Source organism: Sceloporus occidentalis, unplaced genomic scaffold, assembly GCF_023333645.1.
Source record: "Sceloporus occidentalis isolate IW3139 unplaced genomic scaffold, rSceOcc1.0.p SCAF_75, whole genome shotgun sequence".
Lineage (NCBI taxonomy): Eukaryota > Metazoa > Chordata > Lepidosauria > Squamata > Phrynosomatidae > Sceloporus > Sceloporus occidentalis.
This window is the reverse complement of record NW_028317055.1, coordinates 3,438,901-3,465,392: the sequence shown is the minus strand read 5'-3', so window position 1 is coordinate 3,465,392 and position 26,492 is coordinate 3,438,901. Positions and strand designations below refer to the sequence as shown.

Here is a 26,492-nt window from a genome sequence, read left to right as displayed (position 1 = left end):
ATTATGTGATTTTAATATGCAAATGATAAACAGTAACACAAAATGTATTCATAATTATCTCTATTTTTCTTATTCTTAATTTTAAGGCTTCTATTCTTTTAAGCTCTGGTAAACTCAGACTTTTCTGGCCTATGTACACTGGGTGGTTTCACTTATTGTACCAAGGAGCTTTCACGAGTCGGCCTTAGGTTGGATCCGCAATGACATCAGTAGATACTTAGCTCAAGAGCTAAACTTTTGACAATATTGTATCAGCTTATCAGCTGATGGGTCAGTGACCAATAATGTCACATATAATGAGTAATCTATAAAGGGAAGTTATGGTCACTTGGCCCATTAGGAAAATGGGCATAATTTCTCATCAGTGCACACCCAAAATGTTTATATGAATTTCCTTTAGCACAGAGTCATCCATCTGTAATGTGGTCATTGACCACACCTGCGGACTTCCCAGATCAGGCTTTCTGGAGCTGTATCTCTTCTGGGGGAGTGGCATCAAATGGGCAGAGCTAGCCATGCATGTGGCAGGTCCAACGGGTCTTGTAGGGCAAGGGTAGTGTTGAGTAGAAGGAAAGTGGGTGAGGGGTTGGCATGGTTAAATGCCGCTTTTCCTGTCCAGAGAAAGAGCAAAGAGATCAAACCTGAAGAGTTTCCAGGTATGTCAGTGACACAATGTCACCAAGCCCTCACTAGTGTGGTGATTACCTAATGCTTTAAATGTTTTGTTGATACTTGCCAGACACCATAAAGTAAGTGCTGTAATTGTATTATAGATAAACTACAGCATGCCGGCTTGTGTGACAGCATCTTTTACTGAGAATCTTGCCACATGATCTGCTTTGCATACCTTGGGACAATAGTAGCTAAGTGGCAGAGATTAACTTTACTCTTTGGGACTGGAGCTCCATATTGCATTTGTGTAAAAATTGGTATATGTTGTGCTATCAGCAGCAGTACTTTGTTAGGCATGGCTGGAAGTTTTAGTCATGTGTGTCAGGCCCCACTGGCCCTTATCTGGCATAATCAAGGGTCCCCTTCCTCAGCTCACTGCTGCACAGCTCCTTGGTCATGAAGTAGGCAATGATTGTGATTTCGGAGCAGAGAGAACCGGCGGACTAAAGTAGTGGGGTGTTGCAGAGTAGGCTGCACCTGTGGAGGGGAGAAAACCTTGGCCCCTTAATCACCTATGGCCTATAGGAAGTCAGACAGAGAAGTATGTGTTATGGAAAAACCTTCTGTCTTCCAATCTCATAAGGGCTTTAATCAACCTGGAGGAGGAGTAGATACCAGTAGTGGTATACATACAAAGAAAAAATAGTTACAATAACCGATTTTAAGTTCCATTATTTAAAATAAAATATCATACAGAACGAAATGTTACAATTTCTAGTAAGGGTTCTGAAGACATTGTAAACTCCCACCATGGGTGTCTGCAAGATTTTTTCCAGGGGAGGGGGCAAAGCCCAATGCACAGCAGTTACTAGCTACTATTCTTATAATAATCAACTTAAGGGGGTAGTAAAAGGGTCGTAAAAAGCGACATAAAAGCCCAAATAAGACACTTGGTAGTTTTTCAGCAGTTGTGGCTAACGTTTGGCACTCAAAGTTATTACATATGAGATGTGCATTGCAAGACAGCTGCAGAACCTATCCATACAGATATAAAGGCAAACTGTTGGCACTTCAATTGTTGGGTACTCATTTTCCTATGATGCTTAACGTACCAGACTGGCTGTGAGCCATGGGAAATGTAGTCTTTACAGCTAGAATACATGTTTGCAAACAGTGTCTCTGCCCAGGCAGTGACTCTGTACCTGTGAAGGAGCAGCTGCCAGAGTGAAGGGGAGGAGACTAACTAGCTAGAGGGAGAGGAAGAGAGCAGACCAAGCCACTCTGACAGCAAGGGGGTGTACAGAATTAAATAAAAGCTTTTTTGCTGCAAGGTGTTTTTTTCTAATCTCCATGTCTAATTAACCTACTCTTAACAGCCTACTGGTTTTCTGTCCCCTGCTGCTGCTCAAGTGGGCCCCTTTGAACTTCTAGGGGTGGAAGTCCCCCCCTACCAGACACCCATGGCTCCCAGTAATGGATGGTCTCAGGAACATACTCCTCATCTCCTTCTGTACCAGATGTCTTACATTTGATCATGTTATAGTTGTTATATTGAAATTTGTAATGTTGCAGTTATTTTTCTCCCCTATTATAATAGCACTATGGAATCTACTGGTGCTCTATAAATAAAATTTATTTTTTATATATATATATATATATATATACAAACATATATATATATATATATATATATATATATATATATATACACAAACATATACATATATATATACAAACATATTGTAAGGCACCTACCTTAAGCAGCTCCCGGCCGTCCTCTTCTCCTCCCCGGCAGAAACGCCGGCACCGCAGACTGGAGCTTGAAGCAGCCGCTCGCGCACGCGGCCGCTTCATGAATATTCATGAAGCTGACCGCCGGCTGGATTCCGCTGCGTCGCTATGGCGACGCAGGACGCGGTCACGTCCCGGACGTCGGGGAACGCCCCCCCGGGCTATTTAAACCTCGAGCACAGTATCCACAGTGCTCAGTTATACTGGTTCTGTCCGTATTACGTGAGCTCCTCCCGTATCCTATATATATATATATCTTGTTCCTGTTCTCCCGGTATCCGACCCTGGTCTGCTAAACGGCTTCCTGTGTTTCTCTGGTTTCCTGACCCTGGCTCTCCCTGCTACTACGTGTACCTCTGGCATCCTGACCATGGCTATCCAACCCGACTACGTGTATCTCTGGCATCCTGGCCTTGGCTATCCGACCCGACTACGTTTACCTCTGGCGTCCCGACCCTGGTCTGCTAAACGGTTGCCCTCTGACCACTCGTGCTTACAGTTACACCACCAAGTGCCCTGTTATCCTCACCAGGCCCCTTGCGTGTGTTCTGTTTTTGAGCAAGTGTGTTCCAGTCCTGCATATCGGATTCCTTCTGGTAAGACAAACCTTACAGAATAACTGAGCCTCGACATGGAATCCGCAGGAATTTCTGATGCTCTTGCAGCCATCGCTGGACAGATCACTGCACTTACTCGCTCCTTCCAGGACCTCCAAGCCAGCCATGCGCATATGCAGCACCAGCTTCATGAACTGCAAACTAACCCCCCTGGCCCTGGGGCACCATCTCCTGCTCCCGCTCCGCTTCCACCAATGGAGGGGGCCTCTGCTGCTGCTGCTACTCCTGAACCCAAGGCTATTCTTCCCGAGCGCTTCTCAGGAGACAGAGCCAGTTATCGTACCTTCATGACGTCCTGCCAAATCCTGTTCTCTCTCCAACCCAGAACCTACGCCTCTGATCATGTGAAGGTACGAACTGTGATTTCTTTATTATCAGGGGAACCACAGATCTGGGCTCACCATCTACTGCGCACCAATAATCCAGTCCTGAACTCATGGACCGAGTTCAGTCACGCTATGGACACTTTATTTGACGATCCTTTTCGCACTACCTCTGCTCATGCTGCCATACGTGCTTTACGACAAGGGAAGAGGCCAGTAGAGGAATACGTGACCGAATTCCGAAGCTTGGCTATGGAAAGCAAGTGGAACGAACCAGCACTGTTAGATCAGTTCCGTCTGGGTTTGGCCGAAGGATTGAAGGATGAACTGGCTCGCGTGGGCATTCCTGATTCCTTAGAAGACCTCATACACCTGGTCATACAGCTTGACCGCAGATTTCGGGAAAGACGCCTGGAACGCGCAGCTTCAGCCATTCCTACCCCGAGACGCCACTTCCCTCCTACGGTTCATACTGCTCCTACGGTTCCTACCGGTCCTCCTCTCCAGTTTCCAGCGATCATGCCCCCTCCAGAAGAACCTATGCAGATCGGAGTGGCACGTGGCCCACTATCAGAAGCCGAGAAGGCCCGTCGTCGGAGGAACAATCTGTGTCTATACTGTGGTGAACCTGGACATCTGATATCTACCTGTCCGCGACGCCCTCCCAGGGGTAAGCCTGCACCTGATAAAGTTTGCCTAAGTTCCTTCCCTAAGGACGGTTCTCCTCACCTGTACATCTCCTTGTTTTTACAGTGGACCAATAATTCTACCACCGTTTCTGCTATCATCGACTCTGGAGCCAGCAGTTGCTTCATGGACCAGGACTTTGCCAAGCAACTGCATATACCAACTTCAATTAAGCCAGCTCCCATACATATACAAGTGGTCGACGGGTCCCCCCTGTCTACTGGACCCGTTACACACGAAACATCACCACTTCATGCTCTATTGGGGAATAATCATACGGAATACTTGAACTTTGACCTTATTCCGTCACCCATGTTTCCAGTAATTCTTGGCCTACCCTGGCTAAGACTCCATAATCCTACAATTGATTGGTCCAAGGGGACCCTCTCCTTCCAATCCCTGTTTTGCCGCAATCAATGCCGGACAGACCACCCTACACTTCTATTGCTTCCTGATTGTTCGCCTCCTCCTGATCCACGTATTCCTAAACAATATGCAGAGTTCCGTGATGTTTTCGACAAGAAGGGAGCTGATACACTTCCTCCCCAAAGGACTTATGACTGTCCCATTGATCTCCTCCCTGGCGCTCCCATCCCGTTCGGCAGGATATTTCCATTATCAGAACCTGAATTACAGCACCTTAAGGACTATATCCAAGAAAATATAGCTAAAGGGTTCATCCGACCTTCCACTTCTCCAGCAGGCGCAGGAATCTTTTTTGTAGAAAAGAAAGATGGGAGTCTACGACCATGTGTAGACTATCGGGAACTAAATAAGATCACCATTAAAAACAGATATCCGTTACCTCTTATTCCTGAACTCCTGGATCGACTCAAAACTGCGCGGATCTTTTCCAAGATTGATCTCCGAGGGGCTTATAATTTGGTCCGCATACGTAAAGGAGATGAGTGGAAGACCGCCTTCCGAAGTCGATATGGACATTTCGAATATCTTGTCATGCCCTTTGGGCTCTGCAATGCCCCTGCTACCTTCCAACATTTTTTAAATGACGTCTTTCGGGACTATCTGGATGTCTTTATGGTGGTCTATCTGGACGATATTCTCATATTCTCGTCAAACCTATCTGATCACCGCGACCAGGTCAAAATGGTTCTCGACCGTCTACACACACATCACCTTTATGCTAAGCTGGAAAAATGCCAATTTGAAGCTGATCAGGTAGAATTCCTGGGATTCATCATTACGCCTGGAAACCTACAGATGGATCCTAAAAAGGTGTCAGCTATCTTGGAGTGGCCAGTACCTTCTGATAAAAAAGGGGTCCAACGTTTTATTGGCTTTGCAAACTATTATCGCAAATTTATTAGAAACTTCTCTCATGTTATCGCGCCCATCACCAAGTTGACTCGTCAATACTCCCGTTTTGCCTGGACACCGGAAGCACAGAATGCGTTCGACGCTCTCAAACAACACTTCACCACTGCTCCCATCCTTATTCAACCCATGGTGGCGGAACCGTTCCATTTGGAGGTGGATGCTTCGGATCTAGCGGTAGGAGCAGTTCTGTCCCAACGACATGGGGAGAAACAAAATTTGCATCCTGTGGCCTACTACTCGCGTAAACTCACCCCGGCCGAGATGAACTATAGTGTGGGGGACAGAGAACTACTGGCCATCAAACAGGCTCTGGACACCTGGCGTCATCTGCTAGAAGGGACTCAACATCCAGTAACGGTATATACTGACCACCGGAACCTGGAGTATCTTCGCTCCGCACGGCGTCTATGCCCCAGACAGGTTCGGTGGGCTCTCTTTTTCACGAGATTTAACCTACATATCACGTATCGCCCTGGATCCCGTAATACCAAAGCAGACGCCTTGTCTCGGTTACCTACTGTATCGAGTTGTCCCGAGACTCAACCGGATACTATTCTTCCTTCCAGCCTCTTCCTCACACACCAACCATCTCTCATGGACTTCATTCGCTCCTTATCCCGCAGAGCCGTAGTTCCGAGAACTAATCCTCCGGTTCGTTGTACCCGAAACTTTTTATACTACCGTGATAAGATATTTGTACCGACCCCGGCCCGTTTAAAGGTTCTACAAACATGCCATGATTCTCTCCTCTCCGGACATGGGGGCATTAAGAAGACTACAGACCTCGTTCGACGTCAATTCTGGTGGCCTTCGCTAGACCAAGATGTGACCTCGTTTGTCCGTTCATGTACTACCTGCGCTCGTACCAAGACCCTCCGTAGAAAACCAACGGGCCTCCTCCGCCCATTACCTATTCCTTCGGTTCCCTGGTCTAAAATTTCTATGGACTTTATTGTCGATCTACCACCCTCTAAGAAACACGACACAATCATGGTGGTGATCGATAGATTCACCAAAATGGCACATTTTATTCCCACAATTGGCATTCCTTCCGCTTCCACCACAGCCACCTTGTTCCTGGATACAGTGTTCCGGCTTCATGGATTACCACGAACTATCACTTCAGACCGTGGAGTGCAATTCACATCTCGTTTCTGGAAGGCGTTCTGCCGCAAGCTGCACATTCGTCCCACTTTGTCCACGGCCTTTCATCCGCAAACCAACGGTCAGACCGAACGTCTAAATCAAATATTAGAGCATTACTTAAGATGTTACACCACGCACCTTCAGAATGATTGGCTCCAATTTCTCCCTTCCGCAGAATTCACCTACAACAATCAAACACAGCGATCTATAAAGATGTCTCCATTCTTCGCAAACTATGGTTACCATCCTATCATGATTCCAGGTCTGCCAACCGAACCTACGACTCCCGGGATCTCGGATCGAGTCACCTTGCTAACAAGACAATTTCAAGTCCTGAAGCAAAACTTAATCAAGGCCAGAAAGGCCTACAAATCATATGCAGATCGCCACCGTTCCAGTCCCCCTACTTAGCATTGTGGCGACAAAGTCTGGCTGTCCACAAGTCATTTGCGCCTACAGATCCCTTCCAAGAAACTGGGACCTAAGTTCATTGGCCCATACTATATCACGAAAATCATCAACCCAGTGACAGTGCAATTGAAACTTCCCTCTACCTGTCGGATTCATCCGGTTTTCCATGTATCGCTGGTCAAACCTTGGGTGGCCAATCCTTTTCCTGACCGGGTACCTCCTCCTCCTGCACCAGTGGTCATCGACGGGATTGAAGAATACGTGGTACAAAAAGTGGTAGATTCCAGGATCCGTTGAGGGCATCTAGAATACCTTATACAATGGAAAGGATATAGCCCAGAAGAAAGGACCTGGGAACCGGCAAGTCAAGTTCATGCTCCATTATGTGTTCAAAAGTTTCATAAACTGCATCCTCTCAAGCCAGGCCATCCTCGCCCCCGGAGGTCGCGTCTTGCAGGGGGATCCTGTAAGGCACCTACCTTAAGCAGCTCCCGGCCGTCCTCTTCTCCTCCCCGGCAGAAACGCTGGCACCGCAGACTGGAGCTTGAAGCAGCCGCTCGCGCACGCGGCCGCTTCATGAATATTCATGAAGCTGACCGCCGGCTGGATTCCGCTGCGTCGCTATGGCGACGCAGGACGCGATCACGTCCCGGACGTCGGGGAACGCCCCCCCGGGCTATTTAAACCTCGAGCACAGTATCCACAGTGCTCAGTTATACTGGTTCTGTCCGTATTACGTGAGCTCCTCCCGTATCCTATATATATATATATATCTTGTTCCTGTTCTCCCGGTATCCGACCCTGGTCTGCTAAACGGCTTCCTGTGTTTCTCTGGTTTCCTGACCCTGGCTCTCCCTGCTACTACGTGTACCTCTGGCATCCTGACCTTGGCTATCCAACCCGACTACGTGTATCTCTGGCATCCTGACCTTGGCTATCCGACCCGACTACGTTTACCTCTGGCGTCCCGACCCTGGTCTGCTAAACGGTTGCCCTCTGACCACTCGTGCTTACAGTTACACCACCAAGTGCCCTGTTATCCTCACCAGGCCCCTTGCGTGTGTTCTGTTTTTGAGCAAGTGTGTTCCAGTCCTGCATATCGGATTCCTTCTGGTAAGACAAACCTTACACATATACATATATATATATATACATACACACATGAAATTCTTGGGAGAGCATTCACTTCAAAACAGACAGCAAAGCATGATTTAAAGTGTCCTAATGTTTAGTTGGCAAGCACAAAGCCGGTTCTGCGTTTTATTAAAACCATGTTTATCGCTGCATGGAACAACGGCCTTATTTAAGAAACATTTTATAAACATTGTTTTGTCACTCTTCACATAGCGCTCAGTGGTTTATTGAATGTGCCCAGATTATAGTGATTTTCTTTTGAAGCATTGATTTGCTTCTAAACAAAAGTTGACTTTCTCAAAAATTTCTCTGGTTGACTTGTCAGAGGCGTTTTTGAAGAACAAAGAGTTATTGAATAACACTTATTCATAAGCCATTGGTTAAAATAACATCCTTTGCCAAATGTAAGTACAGTTAGGAATCAGGATACACCACGTGCAGGAACAACAATGTTTATATTTAAAAAACACGCGTTTGAATAGTTTTGAAGAAAATATCAGTTTTGTAAATAAAACATGACCAAGATTAATCCTCATTTTATTATTATTGTTTTATTCGGCAGAATTTATTAGCTTCAATTTCAGTGGAATAGTGCTTATAACTTAACAGAGGAAGTGGTCCAATAAATTACCAATTTTCATTTAAATTCTGTGATCACTGTTGATTTCTGGCGCTGAAAAAACCCTAGTTCTGACCTACTGTAGTAAAATCAAAAAGCCCTTTTGCCAAGGGTAAATGATGTACAAGGTTAGCTGGCTTTATACATTGTCTGGAAATACTGCTAGAATGAATATTTTACATTTTGAATATATCTCACGTTTCTTACAATGTAATTGTATTTGAATTAAGACTTAGCTATACTGCATGTTATAGTTTTACTTGGGAAGGTATTAATTTAACAAAAAATGAGTTAAACTAATCTAGTTTCTGTACCCTGCGAATAACGAACTGAAAGCACGGCAATAATCCTCTGACTGTATTTAAAAAAATGCCTTGGCAAATTGGTTCTTTTTCCTGTTAATAATAGCCAAGAATTAACCAGGATTAAGTGCAAATAGTCCAGCTTCATTAAATTTAACATACACAACAGTATTATAGTTCATCTTAATATAAGGGCGTTTTCGCAAATCCTCGGCAAAAATTTATTTGAAGAAATAAAACATTTGGAAAAAGTGCATTGCTCTGATGTCTCCTGGATGACCTTATTCTGTAAAACAGTAAACAAGGATATTTATTCTTCCCGTCAGTATTTCTGCTAAATCTAATAATATAGTCCATAATCATAAGGATGTTTCCAGTCAACAATAATCTTGATCCTAAGAATAGAGTTCTGTACAAACACATAGGCTGTGTGTGCAAGGAACATTACTCTGCTGCAGAAGACCCATCTGCTCTGTTGTAAGAACACTGATTGAATTAAAAAGGGATCTTAAACCTCAAGTGAGAGTATTGGCCTATTCACCAGTGCCTACTCAAAGGTCCTAATCAGAATCATTCTTCATATACCACAGGTGCTAGGAAGTGTCTTTCTAGACTCAAAAACATTAAGGAGACACTGCTTCTTAGCTGGTCCTGCTCTGAATTCCAGACATCATATTTTTTGTAAAAAAATAATTAAAAAAAAATATATATATATTGGAATATGTAATTTTATTAAAAAACAGATCACAAAGTACAGTACTATACTGTAGACCCATGCCATCAGTGCCTGGATAACTAGAAAGGTAGTCCAAATAGAGATACAGAAAATTACCAGTATGTTAGCTACAGGCATAGTTTCTTCATTGAAAAGACGTTAAATATTACATGTTTCCTGTCGTTTGCCGTTATGGACAATTCTTGAATATACTAGAAGGTATTTGTGAATTGCTTACACTGATGATTTGGGGGGAATCGTTAACCACATGACTTGTTCTCTTGATCTGTTTAGTTGTGTTTTTTTATTTCTGTCATCCATTTAAGGTTTGGTTGAGTTTATGGATAGTGTTGATCCGCAGACCAAAGCATTCTACGTAACATCGAGTTAACATGTGTTGCATAGAGCATAGAGGGAACACTTTTTAGTGTTATTGATAATAGATACAGTAAATCCTATACATAAAATATCTTCATTCAAACATAGAATGAGAAAGAAATATGAAATCACTACTATTTAATTTTATCAATTAGTGTGCTGACACTTTAATCCCACTCACCGCAGTGTTTGTTACCGTGGTAGCAAGCAGCCATATTAGACTTCTGGCTCCATGAACTGATCGCCGCCTAATGGGAGAGATCACACCTTATTTTTATGTTTAAAGAAGCTGCTGATTATTTTTCTCTTCTGTTCAGAGGAGCATATTTAACATTAAATGCCTATATTTCCTCTATAACAGACGTCTTGCCATGACCTGCACTACTAGAATGTTTTCTACCTGACTACAGAGAGGTGACCCTTGAGTGTTACTACATACATGGTACACATTAGCATACCTGTGAAGTTTCTAAATGAGCTGTCCCTGAGACTGTACTTGAAATAAACATTATATACTTGTAACAGAAGCGTCAATTGGCAGTTTTTAATATAATAATAGGAAAGAGTCCGTTCTGGACTGTGTGACCCTGAGAATCCTGATCAGCATATGAGTCCTTTTGTACATAGCTAGCACCATAAGGATTAAATAATCTTATCCTGCCACTTAAGATGATGTTAGTATTAGGACAAAAAACAGAAACTGTCTGCGCTTCTTACCCTAATAAAGTTGGCAACAAATACATAAACATAATATAAATGAGAGGTTTTGGTTATATGAATTGGCCAAAGCATAATTAAGCTCACCCGCCACGTCAAGGCACACTCTCAATAGGGTGAGAACCTACTCTCACCTCCTACATAGTGGGCACACAAAGCAGTTTATACTGTTACCAAAACCTTATTAATGTGTTGGGGGAGGTGCAATTAAACCTCCTCCCTATTAACCCCTGGACAGCAAGCTGCAACCAGACTGATGAGGAGCCAACAACCTCAAATATGTGCAAACAGGGAAAAGAAAATGTCGGTGCGCTGAGCTAGTCACAGGCCCAAATAATACAAATGTATAATACGAGGCCTACCAAACAGGTGTAAGCATGCTGCAAAAACAGTGTATTGGCTGTACAATGTATACAAAAAACAGAAACTGTCTGCGCTTCTCACCCTAATAAAGTTGGCAACAAATACATAAACATAATATAAATGAGAGGTTTTGGTTATATGAATTGGCCAAAGCATAATTAAGCTCACCCGCCACGTCAAGGCACACTCTCAATAGGGTGAGAACCTACGCTCACCTCCTACATAGTGGGCACACAAAGCAGTTTATACTGCTACCAAAACCTTATTAATGTGTTGAGGGAGGTGCAATTAAACCTCCTCCCTATTCTACCTGGCTACAGAGAGGTGACCCTTGAGTGTTACTACATACATGGTACACGTTAGCATACCTGTGAAGTTTCTAAATGAGCTGTCCCTGAGACTCTTGAAATAAACATTATATACTTGTAACAGAAGCGTCAATTGGCAGTTTTTAATATAATAATAGGAAAGAGTCCGTTCTGGACTGTGTGACCCTGAGAATCCTGATCAGCATATGAGTCCTTTTGTACATAGCTAGCACCATAAGGGTTAAATAATCTTATCCTGCCACTTAAACTGATGTTAGTATTAGGACAGTCAGTACATCATTATCATTAAACTACAAAAAAGCAGGGCAGCATGCCTTTGACTGGCATAAAACTATATGTGGGATTTTTGGTGACTATAGAAGGAGATGATAATAAGGTATTCTTTTGAGGAAAACAAGAGTTATATCAGTCCAGAACAGCCAGTAATCTGACCGGTTTTATATCATGTTAAGCTTTATAGAAAATATGACATTTAATACTGTGTGTTACCATGCTATAAATTACTGATTCATTCCGTAATGTTAAAACTTAATCCCAAACAGCGATATGATTGGCAGCGAGGCATTCCACAGCGCAAATCCTCAGCTGTCTTTGGCGTGACTCATCATGGGACATTTTCTTAGAGCATAAAAAGATTCTACTGTACTGGTGCGTAATAGTTTCACCATACAGGTGATTGATGTTTTAAACTGGTAACATATCCTTTGCAAGCAAATGTTTTTTTACAGTCTTTGACAAATCTATTGTCAGATCGATCATAAACCATTTTAGCATTGTTAAAAATACTTCACTGTTGCTGAAAGGAGATATACATCTCTCATATTAAAATAAAAAAAATGGCTAAACACTTGTAGTGATCTAGCTGTTATTATGTCATAATAAATCTTTTTGATACAGTTACTAGAAAATTACATATTCCTACGCCCCATGGACACGATTAACTACATATTTGTACGCCACCAGTAAAATGTATCCCTACTTCTCTGGTATCTTATAATTCCAGCATATATCTTTTATTTTAATTCGGCAAACAGGCCAATCTGTCTTAAAAGTATATAGGTCTCTAGAAGGAGCAGCTGGCAAGGGGGCTAGGCAGTTTTATTTTAAATATTTTAGTGTACATGGATCATTTTCTCTACCAGTTGTGTCTTGGGCTATTTTATTATTGGGCCACTTTTTAGTAAATAATACTACTTACGTTCAATTTCATTGAGTCTACCCAAGAGAGCCTGCACTGTTTGTTTGACTGATACTTGATTACCTTCTCCTGGTCCCCATGACAGTGTTTTTCTTAATGTACTCTGTTGGATTAAAATGACGACATGACCACAAGAGACATTATTTTTGGATTGTGTATGGCCATATCACTTTATTAATTAAGTGCCACACTGCAACACACCTTCTATAAGTTAACCCATACTTCCCACTTGTTGTTTATGAACAACAAATTAACCCTCTAAGTGGCTTTCAATCAAAGCTACGTTAGCCAAAACCGTACCCAGACTAACCATAGGGTTACCATTTAACAGACCAAATCCAGCAAACACCATCGCCAAACACAACCACCAACATCTGCCTCTACACTCTTTCCCCTCTAAGGTGCGGGTGGGCATCTCTTGCCGCTTGCTCCTACATTTCCAAGCAGGAAAAGACTGTTCCGCCAACCTTTTCCGAATGTAAGCCTTACTTCTGGAAGTAGTTCTGGAATCCTGAGATTGGTCAGCTTTTGTACATAGCTGGCACCTTAAGGGTTAAAAAATCTTCTGGAACCTGATGTTAGTATTAGGACTGACAGTACGTCATTATTATTATTAAACTACTAAGAAGGCAGGATAGCATGCCTTTGCTATGTGTGAGAATTTGGGTGACTATAGAAGGAGATGATAATAAGGTATTCTATTGAGGAAAACAAGGGTTATATCAATCCAGAAAAGCCAGTAATCTGACCGGTTTCATATCATGTTAAACTTTGTAGAAAAAACTGACATTTAATACCGTGCGTTACCATGCTATGAATTACTGATTCATACCGTAATGTTAAAACTTAATCCCAAACAGGAATATGATTGGCAGTAAGGCCTCTATATCTTCGTACTGCCTTCTTGTTTCCTCTTCCTGCCCGAAACACTTGATCTCCTGGAAACATGGTGCTTTTGGCCAGGGAAAACATAAGCCCGACTTCTGGAAAGAAACGGTTAACGTGTTAAATGTGAATGTGTTTCTATTTTATATGATCTGATTATTCTTTCCTAAAGCCAAATCTATTTTTCTGTCACATTGTTTGCTCAAATGACAACACAGATACTCACAAACATTGTGATTGACTGTGGCCATTACTGTGAGGAATAAATTATGGAAAATCTATCATCTGAATATTCAGGATAACTATTCTACAGAGAAGAATGTTAGGGTATAGGATTCTGTATTTTGAATAACCGCACAGATAAACAAACATCCTTGTAAATTACTAATCCAAACAAGACAAGCAATTTAGTATAGTAATCACAAAGTTTTGTCTGTTAAGAAGTTTTCCCCAGATTAATGTACATTGCTTCAAAACATAATATATATATATATATATATATAAATACACTACCGTTCAAAAACAATATTTGGGGGGGAGGGGGGTTGTCCATTAAAATAACATGAAATATTAATATCCATACAGAGGCCTTTTATCTGCAACCACCACTCCTGTATTCCAATGGCACGTTGTGTTCGCTAATCGAAGTTTACGTTTAAAAGGCTAATTGATCATTAGAAAACAATTATGTTATTCAATTATGCAATTATGTTAGAGTTAGAAATGTTCCTATGCTGTTTCTTTACTAACAAAGGAACCACAGGCAGTTGGATGCATATATGTACTACTTCTACCTTGTCAGCCTATTTAACCAAATATATAACTCATTAGCTGCCTCCATCACTGTATGTAGACACTGGATATTTGTAGAATGTCAAATTCGAACTACCTGTATTTTAGTAATATATTCAGTAAATACCAATTTAAGATAATATCCACTAATAGTGAGTTAATGTTACCTTTGATGCCTCTAATTTTACTATATGTTTGCCTCCTAAAGTGTTGCTCTATTAGTGGTTACTGTTGGTTGAGGAACAACTATGCAGCTGTTCATATAGAAATCTTGCGCCTTAAGTGATTGTGCTTATTTATCCCTCAGGATAATGCTGCTAACACATGCCTTACATATTTCATTTGAAAGATAACAGTGACCCAAAGACCTTCCTGCTGCCTTATAATGTGTTGATGCCTGTGTCCTCCAACTACCCCAAGAAGGTCACTTTGTCAACGTGCAAAAGTTAAACGTCCTTTGAAGGCAAATACCCTCTTTCTTACACTGTTTTATCATTGGAGACAACTTATATATTCCTGGGGTGCCTTAGACCCGACCCAGAGCAGTACTCCCAGTTGCTCCCTCCACAGCCATTGTCCTTACGACGTTCCATATGTGTAGAACAGTGCGCTATGGAATTTTCGCTGCCTAGGCATAGTCAACAATGGTGTAATGGGGTGATGGTTGAGATCAGAAATCTCCCTTGTAATGATCTTATTGAGCAGCAGCTGCTCTTGGTTTAGTGGCAAAGGGGCTGCTGTCCTAGGTCTAATCTACTCTTTCTTGAGCAGAACACATCTCTGGGCCCAAGGACCACAGTGGAAGAACAAGGGGTCCTCTGGTGTTCTGTAAACCACAACTTTCTAGAAAATCCTTCTTGTGTGGTTGCCAACTGTGATATTTTGAGGAGAAATGTTTTTGTAAAATGATTAATGTAACAGAAAAATAAAATAAAAATAAGTCCAGAGTGAAGGATTGTGAGCTAGTTATTTAAGTGTTGTTCTTGATTCTTGTTCCAAATATTAGATTATGTATCAAAATTGTAGTTGTTAATCATCGACATGTGATTGCGCTAATTTCTGTTTATTCCACAGCTCTTCCTAAACGTGAAATTGTGTTTGTGTTAGACACACAGTCAGCCCAATGCCTTCTAATCCCTGTTTATATTCTCAATGAAATCACTACAATCTGTTGCTCACTCTTTCCTATTTTCACAGAGCTGGCATTCCATATAACCTTACTAAGCGACACTGCTTTCCATCAACCTTTCCCTGTGTATTTATGTAAGAGCTTTAAATCCAAACTAAAAACACTAAATGCACTTATGAAAACAAAAAATGAGAAAGCTGTAAAGATTTACAGATTTTACCAAATTCATAAAATCATCAGCATATGCTAAAATGCCTCTTTTTTGTGCAAACAAAGGCTTACAATAAAACACTATCAGCCTAAATGCTAAATGGATTTTAAACATAATCTGTTAAGGTATAGCGTGTCAAGTACTTTCAGACAAGATAAAAGTGTATTAGGTGGAATATATATGAAAGGGTTGTGATTTATAAAGCTGTGTGTGCAGTAATTAACTACCAGAGACCCAGTTTGGGTATATGTAGCATGCCTGACTGCAAACCATCTTTTTGAACCCAAGAGGACTACAATGCAGACTGGGTGGGGTTAGGGTGAAGAGTTAGCAGGAACTGTAAAAGTAAAGGGAAAAGTAAATTGAAAGGAGAGTAACAGACAAGGAGTAGGTGTGTGAGCGGTACCCCTGAGGTTTGTCAACTCTTCAGATATTCAAATGTTATAGAATCCCAAGTCATTTAAAAACTTTACTAATTCTATTACATTAATGTCATGTTGCTTGAGGGCGTTTACCATCTAGTGGCCAAAACGTGCTGAATCAGGATCAGGCATTCTTTTCTTGTTATCGCTTTCTTTACGATGCTTCTTACTATATGGAAGAACACACTAAAGATTCTTATTTTGCCATAGTTATATGTAGCAGACATGTGGTAATAGTTTTGAGTTTTGCATGATTATTTTTTGTACCCATTCCCTCATCAGGTATACCACAGCCCGACCATTTAAGAATGCTTATTAAAGTATTTAGCAAGTACTTTAATATTCAAAAATTTCATTTCTTTTTTGTATTTTTTTTTTTTTTAAAAGCCACTTACCATAAGGATAAGTGCACCACCCTCTCTGCAGTCCAAGTTTCACATCACTATTGGACGCTTGAGGCAGACAGTCAATGGCAGGAAATCACTTTCATTGAAATCAGTGGTAGTGCTTTCTACACATATGCACAGGGAATATAATTAGAGCCTCTGAAACTAGCATGTGGTGAGTATAGTGCACATGTGCAGTCACAAGTGCTCTCTGGGGAGAACCTTGGGGCAGGGAAATGTATAGGCCCGAGGCTGAATCCTTCCATTAATTTTCACAAGTGGACAAAAAAAAGACCACTTAAGTGGGACTCAGCTATCATTTGCATTAAAGTGCACAGAATTAAACATGGAATAAGAAGCCCCATTTCGTCAGCCCATTTATCCTGAAGATATATATATACCTGTATATATATATATATATATATATATATATATGTTTGAGTTGAGCATCAGTAGTACAAAGAAGTTGGAGAAAATTGTAACTGCGGTACCTGGATGCCTGCCTGCTACTATCCTAAGGCAGTAATCACAGGGTTAGGTCCCTACTCATTTCATTCTGGATAATCTTATGTTCCTGGAGCCGATTCTCATGTACGTTTCTTTCATCCGGTTGAATTTCCGCCCCTGGCACTGTTATTATAGGAGTGAAATAAAAAGTAAATTAAATTTCCTTTTCTTTTGGGCTTTTATATACCTAAAATGACACAACCAGTAACGTTTTTGTGTATTAACACCATGTTTTACCTTGTATGTCTATGTTGTATGTGAAACATACACATATTAACCTTTAACTTTGTTAGAAACTAATATTATATTAACAAAATTAACATCATTGTAGATTAACCTTTCTAGATGATCTGCTTAAAGCTGAATCCTCATCATTTTTTGTAGTATTTTGTGATGGGTGACTTTATGGTATAGGCACCTGATTTTGTTTACACTTTCCTTATGACCTAGAATGTTATGGCTCACCATATTATATTATTACTGTGGGAGCTTTGTGTGGTCGGGATTAAGGCCGGGAAGTTACCAGTACAGCATCATCAGCACTGTCTCCGATAACACTGTTATTATCCACATTTCCACTGTGGCTGTCCTTTTCGTAATGACACGCTAATCACTTTCCTTAAAGTTACCAAGCCAAGAAAAGTACTACTGTACAGGAGAACATTGTGTTCCTATGTGGACAATCTTAGAAATTACACAAATACCTCAACAAACTATATGGTTTTTTTTTTTCTTCATATGTTGTGAACTCTAAAATTCATATAAAGTATAGCATAAACACACAACATGAAAAGTTTGATATTTATATTAGTTATGTGTGTTGTTATTGGTGGTATTATTATTTTAATTGTGTTTTTTTTCTTCTTCTCTTTACAGGGATCTAGACAAAAATAACATTACAAGGATCACAAAAATGGATTTTGCTGGACTGAAAAATCTTCGCGTGCTGTAAGTTTTTAGAAGATGTGCCAGGGGCATTCAAAAAGCATACACAAAAAATATCAATGACTAAAGTCAGATCATTGTCTTTTAATTAGGAATTTGAATATGTGCTTATTTTTAATTTTCAATCAGCATAGTACACAAGAATGTTTTTACTGACTTGTCTATTATGTATATTATCTTCACTGACAGTCCCCACATACGCAAACCATTTCTCTTCGAAACGGAATTTGCACATCTTCAAGCTAGGTAGGGCTTTAGAATTATATTGGCAGGGTGTGATTTGCCTCTCGACATGCCATGTGGGCATGGTGTGACATAATGTTATGTCACAACTCTACCCACTGCTCAAATAACATTATATCCTGACAACAAGGACCAGAATGTGGACATTCAAATGTTGACAGGCAAAATCAGAGCAGGCTGCAGGGTTTTTGAAGGCATTAGGAGGGAAGACATGGAAAAAATAGTTGGGATACTTAAATAATTTGCTATATGTTATGAATGGCTAGTCATCTTGGGATTCGACCAAGTAGAGCTTGATTAGCCTCTACACTGCATAGTTAAATGAATTAGATTCCTTGAAAGTCTAATCAGCCATTGAATAATGCATCATAAGGCATTAGCCAGAATCTTGTCACAAGACAAGCCACTGGGATTGACCTTTAATCATGCATAATCAATTCAGCAATTCAAAACCACAATGCAAATCACGGCCGGACTGGCAATTACAGAGTGGAACTGGCACTTTAAGGCTAGCAGCTGCCTCATGACTTTAGTGGCCGACGGCTGGAAATCCATGGCTGCATGTTACGTTTTAATGCTCATGTAGTTTGGGGCCATATCCAGCCATTTGTGAATAAACCCCCAGAAATATGTAGTTGAGTTGTAAATTTAAATTGTAACCATGCATTATAAGGGATTGACCCCAGTATGTTTCTTCAGTGAAAATGCACAGATGATACACCATGATGACATTTCTCAACGACCACAGCTGATCAGCAGTTCCCTGTGAATACCTACCGCATCTACAATCTACAATATAGATTTTTTTTCATGAAATAATGAGTCATTTCTCTGATTGCAGTCATTTAGAAGATAATCAAATCAGCATCATAGAAAGAGGAGCATTTCAAGAATTAAAGCAACTGGAGCGAATGTAAGTGTTCCTTAATTTTACCTGAATGTTGTAATTAACCTTGTTATTTTATCCATTCATATTTTCATTGATACGTGTTTAAAGTTGGCTTACAATAGAAATAACTAAAAGAAATAGTAGAAGCAGTACATAACAGAATGCTAAATTTTATTTTTGTGTTGCTGGAATGGAAATTGACCCTGACAAATTAATGACTTATTATTAGAAATAAATAGGTATTTACATTAGATGTTTTTATATGACTTGTCCTGTCATTTGATTTATTTAAAAAGCATAATATTTTTTTATATCTTCTTTGATGGGAGGTTATTATTAATACCAAGCATTTATTTCTTACCATCCCAACAAAATTCAGTGAAAAATTAAAGAAGTTTCAGCACTTTATTGTATTTTTTGTCTTCATAACAATGGGCTGTTACTGACATTCTAAGTAGGAACAAAATTAAAATGTTACACATTCTCATTATCTATCAAATATACATTAGTGAGTTGTAATGCCTTCAACGTGAGGCGTTTCCCCGCTGTGGGAGTACTACTGTTTTATTTTATTCCGCTATAAAACTATTTATTGTCTCCTGCCATTGGAACATATTTTAAATTATAACAATCTTTCAAACATGAATATGAATTATATATATATATATTCAGTAAATAGTTTTGAGAAACCATCATAACGATTATTAAAGCAGCCTGTTCAGCGTACCAGGGTTGGCTATCCAGAGTTCTCCCTCTTGTCGGTATTGGATTTACGTAGTTTAATCATTTTTGAAGCCAAGAAGCTCCTTCAGAGGCCTATTATCAATAGTTATAGAATATCAGTATACATATAAAGGTAAAATGGTTCAATATTTGGTGTATATAGACATAGACGTATATATAGACATAGTGTTATACTGTGGATAGACATTATGCCTCTGGATTCTGGTAACTGCTGTGTCCCTTTCAAGCATCTACGTTGGCTTTCAGCGCGCCTTGGAGCTGGTTGGACTGTAGAAAGATTATGTCACTGTTAAGCAATCCTTCATTTTGCATGTTTTAGGAACTGAAACACATAGGCTGCTGATATGAACAGATATGATCAACTTAAAACACATCTATTACAATTACATCAAGATCTAAAACCATGTTTTGTTTAAATGTCAGTTTAGCTGTTTAATAATAATAATAATTATTATTATTATTATTTCAGAATTCAGGATTTGTTTTATAAATTCAAATAGAATGATCTAATACATTTCTTGTTACTTAAATTAGAGGTGTTAATGGTACATGTAAATTGAGTTGGTAGGTTTGAATTTTGGGTCTTTCCCAGATAAAAGAACAAAGATATATTCCTTTCCTCCAATTTAAAAACCACACTATAACAGAGAACATTACAAGCAGGTTCACAAGATGACATTTCACTTACCCCATTCTACCTCCATCTGGAAACATTCTAGTTTTTATTATTGAAAAATGTAATCTTTAATGTTGTTGCCAAAGACCAGGGAAGGTAAAAGAATATCTGCGTATGTGAGTGTTTGTTCATATCTCAAATCTAAACACAAAACAGACCCATTCATCGTACGTTTATGAGTAGACAGGGAAATGGTATCTATTTAGGTACTTACCTTCCTATATACTGTCTTTGTGTATACAAATCCATTGTACCTAAGGAGAATGGCGCTCATAGAAAAACATATTTTCATCCCACCAAAAAAACCTACAATCACAGTTAACATACTTTAACATGCTTCAGTGATAAGTATTTATTAAATTCAAAATACACATATGCAAGTTATAGCTTGTTATTTAGGTATTGATACATAGAGTTTAGCATTTTTGAAATAGAGAGGAAGAATCTACTACAACACAATGTCCTATCTTATGTTCCTACATACACTATATGTTGACACCGGACAATCACATCTATATGAGCTTATGAACATTCCATTGCAATACCATGGCCATAACACATTCATAAAATCGCTGACCAAAAATGTAATTGTTAGGTGGTGTGGTACTTAAAAGGTTATTTACTTGAGAGCCGGTCAAAAATCATTATTTTGAAATGAGCAACTTTATTGAAGAACATACTTTTGTGGATGTTGGAAGAGATAATGTTTTACCCCAGTGCACCTACTCATGCTAAGAGAAAGTTAATGTTGGGTGGAAATCAAAGATATCGTTACCGAAAGTTGGACAGATCTGCAGCGCAAGATCTAAATTATGTAAAATGATGGACAATTAAGAATTTTCAAAGACTTTTCCAAGTATGGGTCTTTTATGTCAAAACAAACTGCGAAAGTTGGAAACAAATAGAGAAATGATTCAGATTAGATAACACTTTAGATTTAGATTTTAGATTTAAAATGGAGGTTTTTAAGCCTGTTGGTGTGAACCTGTAAAAACAGGTAGGCAAAAACAACAAAATCATGACCATCATGTCTACTATTATTTTATATTCATGTTGGAATTATGGCTAAGTAATCCACATTGTATGCCGTTTTATTGTAACCTTCATTTTGTTGTCCATGACCAGTTCAACTTTTATCCGCAATTATCAAGAGGTTACAGCTTTGTTGACTCATATTTAACATCTGCAATGTTTTTTAATGAATATTTTAGATTTCTCACATTGATATAATGCTTTAAACACTAGGTCTACTTCAAAACATAATTTCGCTGGTTTACATCATGCAAATGCAATGTAGGAAAACTGAAGTATTCCAAAACACAAAGACTTCTCTGGATACACATCTCAAATTCCATAGCATCTCCCACATAGATTCATTAAATTCCAGATTCTAGTCCTTGACTGTATCAACAAACATGATGTGTTCATTAGATATGCTGGTATGTGCAGGTAAATTGTACTGGTATTTCCTATTGAGTCATGCTGGTATCTAGCGTCCTCACTATTTTCAACTGAATTCTCACTCTTGGAATATATGGAGCTGTTTCGTTTAGTGCCAAAACACTTCTTGTTCAATTTCAACTCATTCAAGTCCTCGCAAATAGCCATAGTCCATGTTAAAGGTACGAGAAGGAGCTATAAGCAATTGAACCTATTGTGCAGAAAGGTCTGTTTTGTAAAAAAAAAAGGTTTGGTATGTTTTATGTAGCTAAATTAAAAAATGTCATCTTCTTAATTGTTGAAACTCCGACAGCTAAAAAGCTTTAATGGGAAGTCATCAGCTAGTTAGTCATTCCCCTTTAATGTGAATTTGTTTAATATTATAGCATTATAGCTTTAAAAAGGGTGTAGATAATAGTATATAACAGATTTTATGCTAATTGTTATATGAAGCATTAGACAAAATGAAACATACAATGTATGAAAAATATATGGTATATATTTATATATATATGTATATAGAGAGAAAGAGAAAGGAAGAGAGAAGGGGGGGGATCGGTTGTAGGGTGAAAAGTCTTTCAAATTATGTAAATGTTCTGTTCCAAATTTTAGCATTCTGTGCAAAGCATGTCAAGAATTCTGCCTATATAGATAAATGCTCTCATTTACAAGATTCCTTCTTCAAAGAGTAATTGTATGCTAATAGCGGGACTACGCATCATTTACATAGGCATTCAGTAATTTTGTCTTAGAAGGAGAGCCAAACATAAAATTCTGTTTTGGATTAATACATGTGTTTACTGTGAAGTTATCAACTTCACGGAAGCTCTTCTAATGCAACATCAAACAGTCAAAAGGCTGGCGTAGAGGAATTGTTGGTTCTGAGAAGCTTACAGTCATGTAGGTCTTGGAACTTTTAATAAACAGTGAAATGCTCTTCTAATGCTCTTTATCAATAACTGCGTAAGCAAATTAGCTCTAAAACACTTAAGCTAGAATGCGACATGGGTCATTTTTCAGTAATCTCTATGGCTTTACTTCTCACTGGAGAAGAATTTCAACAAGACCATGTATAGTAGTTACAAAGAAATCGTCAAAGTGGAACAGTTTCATTTTCAATAAAAGGGCATGTAGATTCTTATTTGTGGGTTGAATTTATATAATGAGCCATAAAAAATATTTGTTCTCTAAAAAGTTTCCTTCATATTTTCTTGAGGATAGGCATTTCGTAAAATCACTCACCACTGATGTTCTTTCTAGGTATTCTGATGACCATATTCAAAGTATAGACTTCCTTTATTGTGCACTGTGTATGTTTAAAAAGATTTACACAGTAAGGTCCCTGGCGATGCCTCTTTTACATTAGAAGATGTCAAAATGATCAAGAATGTCACAGGGCCCGCTATAGGCCCAGCTCCTCGGCAGTGGACTGGACTGCCCACCGCTCGAGAAGCAGGGCCAGTTGAAGAGACCATACTTTCCCATGAGCCCAACCTTGATTTCTGTATCTGTGGCATTCTGCATTTGGTCCTTCAATGTCAGATGTTCTTTATACTTTACGTACTGGGTTCTGGGTGTGACTATACAAGTCATAAATGTAAATAAGTAAGCCTAAGTTACACATATGATGTATTCTTCTAAAGTACTGGTGAGTAACCTTGTATCATATTTTCCACTTTTGATAAAACATACATCATTAAAGAAACATTCTATATACATAACCCAATCATGAAGCAGGTTTTATTGTTTTATCATGATCTCATCTGCTTCTTCACATCGGCTTCTGTTAGAGCTGGCATTTGGACTGCGAAAGCACAGACATTTCACTTGTGCCATTTTTATATTATTTATTGATTATTAAATAAGAATATGCAGGCATTAATACTGCACTCTTTCCAAATGATTTATTGGGAAGAGGGATGATGCAGTGGAGATGATAAAGAGACAAATACCACGAGGAGGAGGAGACCAGGCTAGGATTTTTTTCCTATGTATGTGGAGTTTTTAAATACAATTTAGGTGTCTTTAAAACAAATCCATGGCAAATGACACCATAATGAGCTGATAATATTTACAATATTTGAGATGAAGGTCTTACGAGTCAGGATGCGTGAATGTTACTCTCTTTTTCTCTGAAATATTGTACCAGTAACTACTGTATACGATGGTATTAAAAAACACTGATTCAAAGACATATCATGGGTTTCTTCCTATGTTTTATTAACTGGCAAATATTTTAAGCAGCACCGCAGTAAATAATAAAACAATAAATTGCCGAATACATACTATAAATGGATAAAACTTTATGCTGTCGGCTGTTTATAGATTTGCCGTGGGAATTATTTTGATAATTTATTGTCTAATTCTCCCAGAGGAAAAATGTTGCCTTTATTAGCGTGCAGTTGTGATGGTTGATGACAACTCTTTATATGCTTGTATTTTATTTTTACTTCTATGCCACGGTTAGAGGAACAATAACATTTTAACAAGCCTTAACTGTTTTCCTTTTTTGTACATCTTCACCCGTCTTTATTGGCGCTCATCATTTTCATGACGAAGCTCCTTGTGGGTATTGTGAATAACAAAAGTCTTACACTGTTATAAATATACGGGGTATAATTTCTCATTAGGCAATCTAAACCTATGTTCTATATCTGTATAGGTTGGAGAGGGTATCACTGTTAGCAGGCATCCGTTAAAGCTCATCAGAAATGGAAATGCAAAGCCCCTAATAAGTTAATATTCATCTTAACCTAAATGAAATGCTGATCCGTCCATGCCATTTAATGGTTAATATATAATGAGGAATATAAGCGCTACCTAATACCCCTTTTTACCTATAAAGTGTTCTATAAAGATCGGTGATCTGCTGCATTATCGCTAAGATTAGTATGTATGTTGTGGAAAACATAAGTAAGGTGTCAGTGATAAAAGTAGATGTCCACTGTATATCTTGATACTACATATTCAATTTATGATACGGTATGATACAAGCCTGTTTCTCACTGATAAATCTCTTACAGAAAAACAACATAACCCTAAATAGGAGCAGGTGCAGGAAAAAGCGATGTTTCTACGTGAAAACAATATGACCTTTATATTTAATTTGATGCAGTTCTTATTTTGGCGATAGGGGCTACAGCCTCCTTTAATTGCATACTTTATGCTGAAAAAACCATAAGGGCCTCTTTTAAATGGCGAAAGTATAAAATTATTAACAAAGTGTTGCCATTCGTGTTTACTTATGATAATCCCGTTAATTCAGTGTGCTCACGTTAAGGATCTGCAGCACAATCAAGCATGCCTCTGCCTGGATGTCACAATGTGCTAGTGTTTTATATATGGCTCAGAAACCCTGGGTCACGTTGTCTACAGTTACAAAGTTAATTGAGGTCCTTAGGTCCTCACTCCTTATACAGGTCCCTTCTTTTTTTTTTCTCTTAACTAAACAATGATCCGAACTTAAAAAGCCAAAGTGACTATATTTTTTTTTTGAAAGTGAAGAAATAAATAACATATAGCACATGCGGGTTTTTTTTTGTAATGCATTTAGTTGTTCGGTGCTGTGCTGGTGCTTCTACTGTAGTTGTTGCGTTCAGTGAATAGGCTCAGTTGTGTTGTGATATAATCAGTGCTTCAATATAAGCATCATGACTTCAATTTGCGTTAAGTGGCCTTTATGTAACATCTAACTGTTCAACACCGACAGGAGAGACTCTGCTGAAACTTACTTCAGGCAGGATGGCTCTAGAACCTTAGAGATCATTAGGAGAAAAAAAAATCTGGATGTCATTCCTAAAACAAATGCTATATTCAATAATACAAAAATGAAGGAATGTAGCACATATTTAAAATTATGATTAAATACACTCTACCGTTACCATCCATTGATCAATGTTTGCTCTAAGCTTACATGGTAATATAACCTATGGCAAAATTCCACAATATGGATTGGGAATCCATATACTAGGTCATGTATATTATGTCATGCTATAATCTCGTCTTGATATGTGAAGTTTTTTTCTTTGGCCTGACTACTTCATTTTCTTTGTCTTTAGCAAAATATTACTAGACAGACATTTAATGTAAATGCAGATGCACAACATTGGGGCCGCAACAGAACTCAACATTTGCTCAGATTATATATTTCCATTTGTAACATCACTAATCTGCTAATGAAGAATATAACAAACTAAAGCATTCCCAATTCCAACAAAATGACCTTAGAGTCTGGCTGTTGAGCTCATCTCAAACATCTAAAATATCAATTAGAATTATCATATGATTTAAAAAAATCTCGATAGTCAAATATATTCTTCTTTATATCATACCATTTGCATGTACTTGATGAGGTTATAAGGTATTCATTTTGTTTGGCCTTTATTTTAATTTTTTTTACTAAACTTTGATGTGCTTTGATGTGAGAGTTTAAACAAGAATGGAGTTAAACAGCCAATGCCTACAATTACATTGGTGATTGACTCAGTGGAATCTGTTACTTATCTGTGACTATTCACATCTAAGTAGCTGAACATGTTAGCAG

At 39.0% G+C, this 26,492-nt stretch overlaps 1 protein-coding gene across 1 annotated transcript in view; it reads left to right on the top strand.

The window, feature by feature from the left end:
- The window catches only part of LOC149285895 (slit homolog 3 protein-like), a 300,871-nt gene that overhangs the window by 12,548 nt on the left and 261,831 nt on the right, over window positions 1–26,492 (top strand). Inside the window, exons 2-3 of the mRNA XM_089494777.1 lie at window positions 17,889–17,960; window positions 19,042–19,113. Of these exons, the coding sequence (XP_089350903.1) occupies window positions 17,889–17,960; window positions 19,042–19,113 (144 nt within the window). The remainder of the gene's footprint in view (window positions 1–17,888; window positions 17,961–19,041; window positions 19,114–26,492) is intronic.